General features: G+C 46.8%; 1 protein-coding gene across 1 annotated transcript in view; it reads right to left on the bottom strand.

The window, feature by feature from the left end:
* Positions 1-12,188, bottom strand: part of LOC112262023 (lysophospholipid acyltransferase 2) — an 82,275-nt gene that overhangs the window by 15,258 nt on the left and 54,829 nt on the right. Inside the window, exons 3-4 of the mRNA XM_024437690.2 lie at positions 11,607-11,684; positions 458-553 (exon numbers count right to left, since the gene is read on the bottom strand). Of these exons, the coding sequence (XP_024293458.1) occupies positions 458-553; positions 11,607-11,684 (174 nt within the window). The remainder of the gene's footprint in view (positions 1-457; positions 554-11,606; positions 11,685-12,188) is intronic.

The raw sequence follows: 12,188 nt of genomic DNA, 5'->3' as shown, positions 1-12,188 counted from the left end.
TTGCATGGAATAGATTGTGCCCTGACCATCTAACCCAGGGAGAAAATACAAAAGAGCCTATTAGGTATGACTTGATGATAATCAGAGGCAGAGGGAGGTCTACACTTGTGATGCTGTGGCTCTCCTACTGGGGTTGCTTAGCAACTGGCCACCCCCTGCCCTAGCACATGTGTTTGGTAGTCTGGTTCACCAGCAACCCTGGAGGAGGAGGAACTGAAGTCTTGATCAATGCACCCCAATGTACATTACAGTTAAGTGCATTGTAGTTGCTTGACTTATTTACTCCACAGCTGGTTAATGTGGTACTAACAATATTTGGATAGTCAAAATGCAGGGGCATTCGACTCCAATTCTCGAGGACTGCCATGTCTGCTGGAACTCTCCGCTCTCTTCTCCCTGATTGATTCATACATGCAAATTAATGTCATTGACAGTCAACACAACACCCAGACGTTACCCGGTGAAGTCTGCAGAGTACATGCCATAGTCGAACACGTAAACCCGGGTGACCTGGCAGAAACTGAGGTAGCCCAGAGCCACAATGAAGCACAACCTGTAGAGAGAGAGAGGAGAGACAAGGTCAGTCACTTTCCAATGTCTATACTAGCATATATTCCCAATATATTATTTCATACTAGGTAGTGTGACGACCCTCCCACTCTGTCTGACGAATTCTCTCTTTGCTCTTGTTTTCCTTAATAGGATGTTGGTGGGCGGAGCCGGGAGGATCATCAGCGAAATGGGACACACCTGGCCCCGGGTGTGTCCCAGGATAAATTCACCTCTTCCCCATTCATTAAGGAGACTCTCTCCATGCAGACACAGATTTCAGTTGTTTAATTATTATTTTTTATTTCACCTTTATTTAATCAGGTAAGCTAGTTGAGAACAAGTTCTCATTTACAACTGCGACCTGGCCAAGATAAAGCATAGCAGTGTGAACAGACAACACAGAGTTACACATGGAGTAAACAATAAACAAGTCAATAACACAGTGGAAACCAGAAGAAAAAAAGAGTCTATATACATTGTGTGCAAAAGGCATGAGGAGGTAGGCGAATAATGACAATTTAGCAGATTAACACTGGAGTGATAAATGATCAGATGGTCATGTGCAGGTAGAGATACTGGTGTGCAAAAGAGCAGAAAAGTAAATAAATAAAAACAGTATGGGGATGAGGTAGGTAAATTGGGTGGGCTATTTCCTGATGGACTATGTACCAACTTCAGCGATTTTTGCAATTCGTTCCAGTCACAGGCAGCAGAGAACTGGAAGGCGGCCAAATGAGGTGTTGGCTTTAGGGATGATCAGTGAGATACCCACCCGTAGCACGCCCTCCAGCAGGTGTGTTGCCATCGTGACCAGTGAACTGAGATATCGCAGAGCTTTACATAGCATGGACTTGTAGATGACCTGGAGCCAGTGGGTCTGGCGACGAATATGTAGCGAGGACCAGCCGACTAGAGCATACAGGTCGCAGTGGTGGGTGGTATAAGGTGCTTTAGTAACAAAATGGATGGCACTGTGATAAACTGCATCCAGTTTGCTGAGTATTGGAAGCTATTTTGTAGATGACATCGCCGAAGTCGAGGATCGGTAGGATAGTCAGTTTTACTAGGGTAAGTTTGGCGGCGTGAGTGAAGGAGGCTTTGTTGCGGAGTAGAAAGCCGACTCTAGTTTTGATTTTAGATGGGTGTTTGATGAGTCTGGAAGGAGAGTTTACAGTCTAGCCAGACACCTAGGTACTTATAGATGTCCACATATTCCAGGGTGGTGATGCTAGTCGGGCGTGTGGGTGCAGGCAGCGAACGGTTGAAAAGCATGCATTTGGTTTTACTAGCGTTTAAGAGCAGTTGGAGGCCACGGAAGGAGTGTTGTATGGCATTGAAGCTCGTTTGGAGGTTAGATAGCACAGTGTCCAAGGAAGGGCCAGAAGTATACAGAATGGTGTCGTCTGCGTAGAGGTGGATCAGCGAATCGCCAGCAGCAAGAGCTTGTGGAATTTGTGCTTGTTTGCGTTGGCACCTTTCAACACCTCTCATCACATTTATGCACGTAACCACTCACTTACACTATTGATTCCACACACACACACACACACACACACACACACACACACACAATTAGTTAAATAAATATATTTTGTTATTCCTTATCTCCACGTTGTCTCCTTTTTTGTTACGCACTTTGAGCCGGTTTGTGACAGTAGTATGTTAGTGCAGATTTACATCAGAACAGAGTCCGGTAGTCACTGGTCATTTTTTAAATTATCCACACTAGCCATCTATCACGTTGAACACATCCATTGGGACACACACACAAAAAAGTATATAAACCCTTTGGAATTACCTGGATTTCATAGTCATCAGATCAAATTTGATCTTCATCTAAGTCACAACAATAGACAAACACAGTGTGCTTAAACTAATAACACACAAATTGTATTTTTGTCTATATTGAATACATAATTTAAACATTCTGTGCAGGTCTGATCCGCAACTACAGAAAACATTTTTTGACCAATTGATGCGGAAATCGAGGTATTTCCAAAGGGTTTGCATACCTTTTCTTGGCACTGTATGTGGAGTGAGTGAGTACTGAGAGCTGGTACAAAGCAAACGCTGATTCAGCTAGCTGCAGCATCCATCTTGTTCTCCTCAACGGAAGGGATCTTGGACATCATAAAGACTCAGCTAGCTGTAGCATCCATCTTGTTCTCCTCAACGGAAGGGATCTTGGACATCATAAAGACTCAGCTAGCTGTAGCGTCCATCTTGTTCTCCTCAACGGAAGGGATCTTGGACATCATAAAGACTCAGCTAGCTGTAGCATCCATCTTGTTCTCCTCAACGGAAGGGATCTTGGACATCATAAAGACTCAGCTAGCTGTAGCATCCATCTGGTTCTCCTCAACGGAAGGGATCTTGGACATCATAAAGACTCAGCTAGCTGTAGCATCCATCTTGTTCTCCTCATGGAAGGGATCTTGGACATCATAAAGACTCAGCTAGCTGTAGCATCCATCTTGTTCTCCTCAACGGAAGGGATCATGGACATCAGAAAGGCAGTCAGGCAAATCAACTAGTCTTTGTTGGAGATGAGGAAGAACGCTGGTGGTTTGTTTGCATCTTAGATTCAGTAAGATGGTCATCCATGGTTACATGGCCATGGTGCTATGGAATAGGATCAAGCCTAAGTGTCTATATGAATTGAATGCATTTCATGATGAAGGGCAATGGTGGCCAAAACATCAAGCTTTTTAACTTTGCTTAAATATTACAATGAGTTTTTTAAATGTTGAGCGAGCATTACGCCTTTTGCTTCTCCCTTATGAAAACCAGACTGCCATTGTACTTGAGATAAGCACTAAATTAGGACTAGTTTAAAATCAACCAGCTACGCCAAGTCAAACGCAGTGCTTCCATGCCAAGTATGTAATGTAGATTTTAGAGGAACTTCTTATTTATCATAATGTTTCAGATCAAACAAATGGAAACAATGAGCTGAAAGGGGTTACAAACATTTGCTGAGAAATAGAAACAAATGCCAGTGTTAATCCCACAGGACATTAAACAGCTACGTGCGTGCGTGCGTGTCTACCCCAAAGGTTAGCATTATATTGAGATTCCAAGCAAGGCTCATGGTTATTGGTGTTATAAGAGGGGGAGTGGCAAGAACAGGCAGTGGGCACAATGGGCATCTCAGCGCTGTGTGCCCTCACTTGACATGGCAGCCTGGTGAGAGGGTGGCAGGGCAGACTGGTGAGAGGGTGGCATGGCAGCCTGGTGAGAGGGTGGCAGGGCAGCCTGGTGAGAGGGTGGCATGGCAGCCTGGTGAGAGGGTGGCATGGCAGCCTGGTGAGAGGGTGGCAGGGCAGCCTGGTGAGAGGGTGGCATGGCAGCCTGGTGAGAGGGTGGCAGGGCAGCCTGGTGAGAGGGTGGCATGGCAGCCTGGTGAGAGGGTGGCATGGCAGCCTGGTGAGAGGGTGGCATGGCAGCCTGGTCTGAACAGTAGACACTAATGTATTTCCTTGCATGGGAGAGTGTTGGAGGAAATTATGGTTGAAATGACTAATTATGTATACATTCCAATCAGAACTGACTAGTCCAAATGCTATAATGTACTGTACATGTGAATTTTCTCTCTTGCTCCCATTCCCAATTGTATATAAAGTAGTCAGGAGTTTAGTAACAATGAAGGTCTGTTCCTTAGTTCATTCAGTGTACAAATCTCCAGGTGGCGGGAACGGCCCATCTCCAGATTGTCTAGAATGTCGATTTATACTGACTGGCCTTGACTTCGTGCTGATAACGCGAAGGCTCGAGAGCTAGAGGGCCCCTCTACTTGTGAAATAGATAGAACGTTTAGAAAACGCTGACGTCATTTTCAGTTTATAACCTGTGGAAATATGTGTATGTGGGAGTACTCTCTTGAAATAAACGCTGTTACCTTTGGCTTTTAAGACTGGTCTCAATCTACTTCATGCATAATTAATGAACTTACAACTCATTAATGAATTAGAATGAGTGTGAATATGATTTTGGCTACAAAATACATAGGAATTTAGAATTCCTCTAACAGAGAGTGAGAAGATGAGGAGACCATTGTCCTCACAGAAGTCGGAATCCTCCGAGCTCCCTTAATATCAAAAGGCAGTCAGTCGGAAACACCCCCAGAAGACATTGAAGGCATTCTACCGTCACTCCCTAAATCACTATAAATCCTATTTGTCAATTTCTATTTTTTATAATTCATGGGATGTTATATTACTGACACAGTAGCAGCAGTATTACACTAACAGGAAATGAGCAACATGTAGCCTAGTGGTTAGAGCAGCAGTTAACCCACTGTTCCTAGACCATCATTGTAAATAAGAATGTGTTAACAGACAGTGTATTTACAGAAGGCCCATACGGGACTCTCTTCCTGGTGTAATTTGCAGTAACTGAAGTGTGGGTCTAAAGTAGACTGCCTCCCCACTGAGGGACGGCCTCAGACGGGGCAACTTGACGACTTAACCCCCTGGGAGGCCCAGATAAGCGGCAAAAGACAAGCAGCAAGATAATGAAAAGCACTAGAGGTGAATAAATACAGGAATTCTGACTACACACTCACACACAGTGGCATTAATGAGTTTGAGTGAGAATCACAAGCTCTCATCTGTCAGGCTGCCAACATCTGCCCACATATCTGTGACCACATGCTACTCTATGCCACATCTGTGACCACTATGCCACTCTATGTATTCATCTCTCTATGCATGAGAGGGTAAACAATATTTGATGCTTGACACTCCTCACACACACACACACACACACACACACACACACACACACATACATATATATATATATATAAAACTATACCAACTAAAATGACCCTGAATGACACGAACAAACACGCAGACCAGAGCACACGCGCAGTCACACATATAAGTATGTACATTCGTACACCATACGGAAACGCATCCTGGATGAAAAAAATACAAAATAAAAAAGTTGGTTCTTAAATACAAAACTCTGGTCTGAATCGTCCTACACTGTGACACATAGGACCGGGTACCGGAGACAGTGACTGATTGGATGTGTCAGCTGAGGACGGTGTGACCCCTCCTCACGTCACAACTCAATCATACTGACAGCTAGCCTGAGTGGGACCTAACCATCGACAGTGGAGTTAGAGTTTGTGTTGAGGTATATTGTTTGTTACATATTTGGTGTAAGGTTGTATGGACAGGTGGGGTATTGAAGATGTTTTGTGGTCAGATTTGTGATAGTGTTAAGGTTATGTCATGGGAACTGTCACTGCATCATCAGTGCTGTGCTCAGGTTTAGTCCGTTTATGGTTAGGCTAATGGCGGATACCATTGCGTGTTTAGGTTTGGTGTAGTAAGGGTCAGTGTTATCATATTATCATTCAGGTTTATTGTTAAGTTTCAGGTCCAAGGGGGAATGCAGGGCTCCGTGCCAGCCCAGCACAGCATTACACATCACCAGGCCAGATTGAAGTGGCCCACGGCCCGGAGAGCGAGAGGAACAAATCAATGCTGAATCAATGGGCTTACTTCATTCCAGCAGTTCCAAGATGAGAGTTTCTAAAGACTATTGGGCTTATTTAGCATTTACTGTATTAGCCTATGTCTTGGCCTATGTACTTCAAACGATCATCACTGAATACAAAAACTCCACCCATCTGCAATGGGACCACTCCCATTACCCCTGTTTGTGTTGCTCTCCTGAGGAACATTTGCAAGACCAGAGTCATAGTCAAGTTGCCATGTGACGCATCCAACTGCAGAACCAGCCAACTGTCCACTCAGTCACAGGGCAGACATGTCTCGGAGGTGACGGTTTTATCAGTGCCATTTCAACCTGCAGGGAACAAAAAGCCAACCCGTTGCTCGTGTTTCCAGCCAATGAGCTGGCAGCGAGCCTTGGCCCAAAGCACTTAGCATTCCCGAGCAGTGCGGTACCTTGCCTGGACCTCCGCCGCCGCCTCCCGATGCCCCGACCCACGATTAATCACGCCTCATAACCCCTCCAATTACCCTAATATAATAGGACAGAAATCAGGGCAATTTGCTGCAGAGTGCATAATATACCCATGTGTGGGAAAATGTGCCTTTTTCTGTTGCCTGCCAGGCAGCAGGTAGGTTGGTTATGTCATTTCTTTCACAGGCCTTGCCACACAAAAGGATGGTGGTTCAGGCTTCAATAGCAACATGGTATGAATAACACAGCCTTTCATGTGGGCACTCTTTATCACCGTGTCCTTCACTCGCTTTGTCACCTCTCCCTCTCGATCGCTTATACTCCCTCTATTGTCAGGTTCTCCATTTCAAAGTCTGTTATCTGAATGGAGGTTGGAATCAGTAGCGCGCCAGACTTTCTGCATATACAACATTTCAAGTTATAGACAAAGTATTATCAGCAAAACAGTTTTTGGGATTCATTAAATACATGTCAATCCTCAGCTAAAAATAAATGCAAAGTACATTCATACAAACGGTATGCCACCTCCCCTTCCACAAGTCAGTGTGTTATAACAGGCAGAGAGAGAGGACAACATCTCTAGAACATTCCCCAACCTTTCTCCAGGCACATTCAACAGGTGAATGAACAGACAAGTTGAACATTACCCAGGAGAAAATAGCTCTGCTGTCGCAACAGCAACTGAATGACAAGTCAATGTGTGTAGCCTAGAACTAAACAGAGTGTGTGTGAATCACAATACCCACATGCAGTTGACTTCTTCCTTCACCAAAACAGTCATTGACACCATGGCATTTCTATCAAATTTCATTGGTCACATACTTAGCAGAAGTTATTGCGGGTGTAGTGAAATGCTTGTTAAACAATGGCCATAACTATATGTATATGACAATAGTTGAAAATAGTGTTGTACTTTGCACATTGAGGAGCTAGGCTACTCCATTAACAAGGTGGTTTTCAGATGAAGTGCAGTCAGGGGATTGGGGACGGTTGTATATGCATGTTTGTTCTGCTCCATTTGAAGTCTACAGGAGATGGATTTGCTCTCGTGGGGCTTGCTAGCATTTCTAGCACCAGCCTCCACTGGGTTTAATGCTTCCCAGGAAATTCTAATCTAATCTGCCTGGTGAGGTGTCTGGACAAAGGCAGCAGGATGGACGTGGAGAGGGAGACCGATATGAAGGAGGGAGGGATGACTGCAGAGAGATGGAGGAAGGGATGAGTAAGCAGAGAGAGATGGAGGGAGGGAGGGAGGGATGACTGCAGAGAGAGATGGAGGGAGGGATGAGTAATCAGAGAGCGATGGAGGGAGGGATGAGTAATCAGAGAGAAGGAGGGAGGGATGAGTAATCAGAGAGAGAAGGAGGGAGGGATGAGTAATCAGAGAGCGATGGAGGGAGGGATGACTGCAGAGAGAGATGGAGGGAGGGATGACTGCAGAGAGATGGAGGGAGGGATGAGGAGAGATGGAGGAAGGGATGGATGAGGGATGACTGCAGAGAGAGATGGAGGGAGGGATGGATGACTGGAGGGAGGGATGAGTAATCAGAGAGAAGGAGGGAGGGATGAGTAATCAGAAGGAGAGGGATGAGTAATCAGGAGGGAGGGATGAGTAATCAGAGAGCGGATGGAGGGAGGGATGAGTAATCAGAGAGAAGGAGGGAGGGATGAGTAATGCAGAGAGAGGAGGGAGGGATGACTGAGTAATCAGAGAGCGATGGAGGGAGGGATGAGTAATCAGAGGGAGGGATGGAGGGAGGGATGAGTAATCAGAGAGCGATGGAGGGAGGGATGAGTAATCAGAGAGAAGGAGGGAGGGATGAGTAATCGATGGAGGGAGGGATGAGTAATCAGGGATGAGTAATCAGAGAGCGATGGAGGGAGGGATGAGTAATCAGGGAGGGATGAGTAATGGAGGGAGGGATGAGTAATCAGAGAGCGATGGAGGGAGGGATGAGTAATCAGAGAGAGGAGGGAGGGATGAGTAATCAGAGAGAGGAGGGAGGGATGAGTAATCAGAGAGAGGAGGGAGGGATGAGTAATCAGAGAGAGGAGGGAGGGATGAGTAATCAGAGAGAGGAGGGAGGGATGAGTAATCAGAGAGAGGAGGGAGGGATGAGTAATCAGAGAGAGGAGGGAGGGATGAGTAATCAGAGAGAGGAGGGAGGGATGAGTAATCAGAGAGCGAGGGGGAGGGATGAGTAATCAGAGAGCGATGGGGGGAGGGATGAGTAATCAGAGAGAGGAGGGAGGGATGAGTAATCAGAATCATGGAGGGAGGGATGAGATCAGAGAGAGGAGGAGAGGAGTAATCAGAGAGAGCGATGGAGGGAGGGATGAGTAATCAGAGAGCGATGGAGGGAGGGATGAGTAATCAGAGAGCGATGGAGGAAGGGATGAGTAATCAGAGAGCGATGGAGGAAGGGATGAGTAATCAGAGAGCGATGGAGGAAGGGATGAGTAATCAGAGAGCGATGGAGGAAGGGATGAGTAATCAGAGAGCGATGGAGGGAGGGATGAGTAATCAGAGAGCGATGGAGGGAGGGGATGAGATAATCAGAGAGCGATGGAGGGAGGGATGAGTAATCAGAGAGCGATGGAGGGAGGGATGAGTAATCAGAGAGCGATGGAGGGAGGGATGAGTAATCAGAGAGCGATGGAGGGAGGGATGAGTAATCAGAGAGCGATGGAGGGAGGGATGAGTAATCAGAGAGCGATGGAGGGAGGGATGAGTAATCAGAGAGCGATGGAGGGAGGGATGAGTAATCAGAGAGCGATGGAGGGAGGGATGAGTAATCAGAGAGCGATGGAGGGAGGGATGAGTAATCAGAGAGCGATGGAGGGAGGGATGAGTAATCAGGGAGAGTAATCAGAGAGCGATGGAGGGAGGGATGAGTAATCAGAGAGCGATGGAGGGAGGGATGAGTAATCAGAGAGCGATGGAGGGAGGGATGAGTAATCAGAGAGCGATGGAGGGAGGGATGACTGAGGAGAGCGATTGAGGAGAAAGTAGGAGAGAGATTTGATATTGTAAATAATGCAGTCTATTCTCTCTACATACTTTATTAGAAAAACTATAACCTTGTCTATCCTCCTGAACTCAGTCTCCTCTTGAACTCAGTCTCCTCTCCTCTCACCCCATCTTTAGCTACTTCTAATTTTGCCCATCTCTTTTAGTCAAGCAGACTTTGCGTTACCACTCCTCTCAGCCCTGAAGCAAACACTTAAGATGTTGATGAGAAAGATCGAGAAATGCCAGCCCTAACAAGGGTGCAGGCTTCGTTCCCTATACTCGACTTGAGTGGGTTGAGTCACTGACGTTCTCTATTTATTTATGGATTTTTTTATTTATTTAACTAGGCAAGTCTGTTAAGAACAAATTCTTATTTACAATGACGGCCTACAGGGGAACAGTGGGTTAACTACCTTGTCGGTGCGGGGATTCGATCTTGCAACCTTTCGGTTAATGGCCCAATGCGCTAACCACTAGGCTACCTGCCGCCCCTACACTCTAACCACTAGGCTACCTGCCGCCCCTTCATTCATCTTCCTGCCCGGTCTTGCTCCCCCTCAGGCTTGTGTGGTGGGGGAGATCTTCATAGGCTATACTCAGCCTTGTCTCAGGGTAGTAAGTTGGCCATGTACTCTTGATATCCCTCTGGTGGTGTGGGAGCTGTGCTTTTGCCAAGTGGGTGGGGTTATATCCTGCCTGGTTGGCCCTATCCCAGGGCATTGTCGGACAGGGCCACAATGTCCCTCAACCACCCCCCCTGTCTCAGCTAAAAATGTTCTCCGGCAAGCTGTTAATTGTTGAGAAAAATCCTTAGAATTTCATTCACATAGGTGGTCTCCACTGAGCCATTTACTCCCCATAACCACTTTCACTCTAAGGACGGCAGACTTCAAGCTGAAAATGTAGAGCTTGTCTCTGTTGATTTCTGTGTATGACCTCAGCCATAGTAATTAAGCAGTAGTGATACATGAAACTGTACACAAACGGAAAGCTGTTCACGGACCTCTAAAAAGACCTGTTATGGTAATGACAGGCTAAGTTTATTCAAGAGGTTTGTGGGTTCTAATAGACAAAAGCATCTGCAAGCTCAGCACCCAGGTGACCAAGTTAAAGCTCAACCAACTCCACAAAAAGGTTGAGTAAGGCAAATGCTGAACTTCACAACCAGGCCTTGCTTTGAGGTGTGGTCCAATCAATCTCAGCTCAGCTTGGATGACCGCCACATTCCTCAGCAACACTGACCTGGAACACCAGGAAATTAAAAAGGAAGCAAATGTTTCCATGAAAAACACCTCAGTTGCTGTTAAATTGAGGGCTTCGTTTGTTTTGAAATGTCACCTCTGAATACGATTAAAAGTGGACGGTTACCGAGTGCACAATTACGGAGTGGATAATTACTGAGCATATTACAATTAGGACCCTCCTCTATTGCACTGTTGCGGTCATCGTGATGGATATTGGAGCTTCCCTTAGCAGAGAGCTTTCACTTCTTTCCACACCTGACCTCACAGCCTTGCCCCCTCAGTACAAATAACCACAGAAGATGGCTGGGGGGGGTGATATTTGGCTGAATTGCTCAGACTATTTGGCGGGAGGTAGGGGAGGGGTGGGGGCATGGACACAGATGGGCGCCTGAGGGGTAGTGCCATCACCATCAGGAGTCTAGGCTCTTCAGCGCCCACAGAACAAGGCTCTGCAACCTGAACTAAAACAGTCATGGTGAACCAAGGCCATTCTCCTCCCTCATATATATTGAAATTACACTTAATCAAAAATCCTATGTTAAAGATGAATTGCAACAGCTGGGCACAAGGCAAAGTCCTTCCTGTTGCTGGGTAAACATCCTGGAACACCACTCTAAAAAGGCCAATAACCTTTCACTGCAGTTCAATTCAATTCATCAGCCTTGTGACAAGACGGACTACGTCAGTATAGAGTGTTATTGATTTGTTTTCTGAAAGCAATGCTTTATGCAAAGCCACAACGTCATGTGTTGGCATCACGTGTTCACTGGAGACTTGATTCAGACAATCTTGGACTTGTTACTACAGCTGCCAGTGAATGAGCAGTTTATTTCACATTGAATAGAAACATGACTCACTTGTGCATGTGCTCCAGCCCAGCGAACATCATGATACTGTAGGTCAGGCCACTCTGGACAAGGAAATGTAAGGCGTACCTGTTGAGAAAAAGAAATGACAAGGGGTCAGAACCTAACATTCACCACCGCCTCTCCTACCCACCCCACCCCCGCCGCCTCTCTCCCCGCCCCACCACCACCGCCTCGCTCCCCCCCGCCCGCCTCCTCCTCCCCGCCGCCGCCTCGCTCCTCCCCGCCGGGCTCCTCCCCACCGCCGCCTCGCCCCCCCACCACCGCCTCGCTCCTCCCCACCACCGCCTCGCTCCTCCCCACCACCGCCTCGCTCCTCCCCACCACCGCCTCGCTCCTCCCCACCACCGCCTCGCTCCTCCCCACCACCGCCTCGTTCCCAAAGGGGAGATGACAATGTGTTAGTGTGTTACCAACACAACTGCAGGGGGCACCTCCGAAACTATCATGGGGACTGTCAATTTATCCAAGGTGTACTGCCATTGGATAGCAGCAACTACCATATATACACTGTAGTATGGATGGTCAGGTCACATGGGCATTTAAGAGGGCTGGTAGTCCCAAAGAAAGATA

The sequence above is a fragment of the Oncorhynchus tshawytscha genome, linkage group LG11, assembly GCF_018296145.1.
Source record: "Oncorhynchus tshawytscha isolate Ot180627B linkage group LG11, Otsh_v2.0, whole genome shotgun sequence".
NCBI classification, from domain to species: Eukaryota; Metazoa; Chordata; class Actinopteri; order Salmoniformes; family Salmonidae; genus Oncorhynchus; species Oncorhynchus tshawytscha.
The sequence above is the reverse complement of the archived record's forward strand: the minus strand, read 5'-3'. Positions and strand labels throughout refer to the sequence as shown.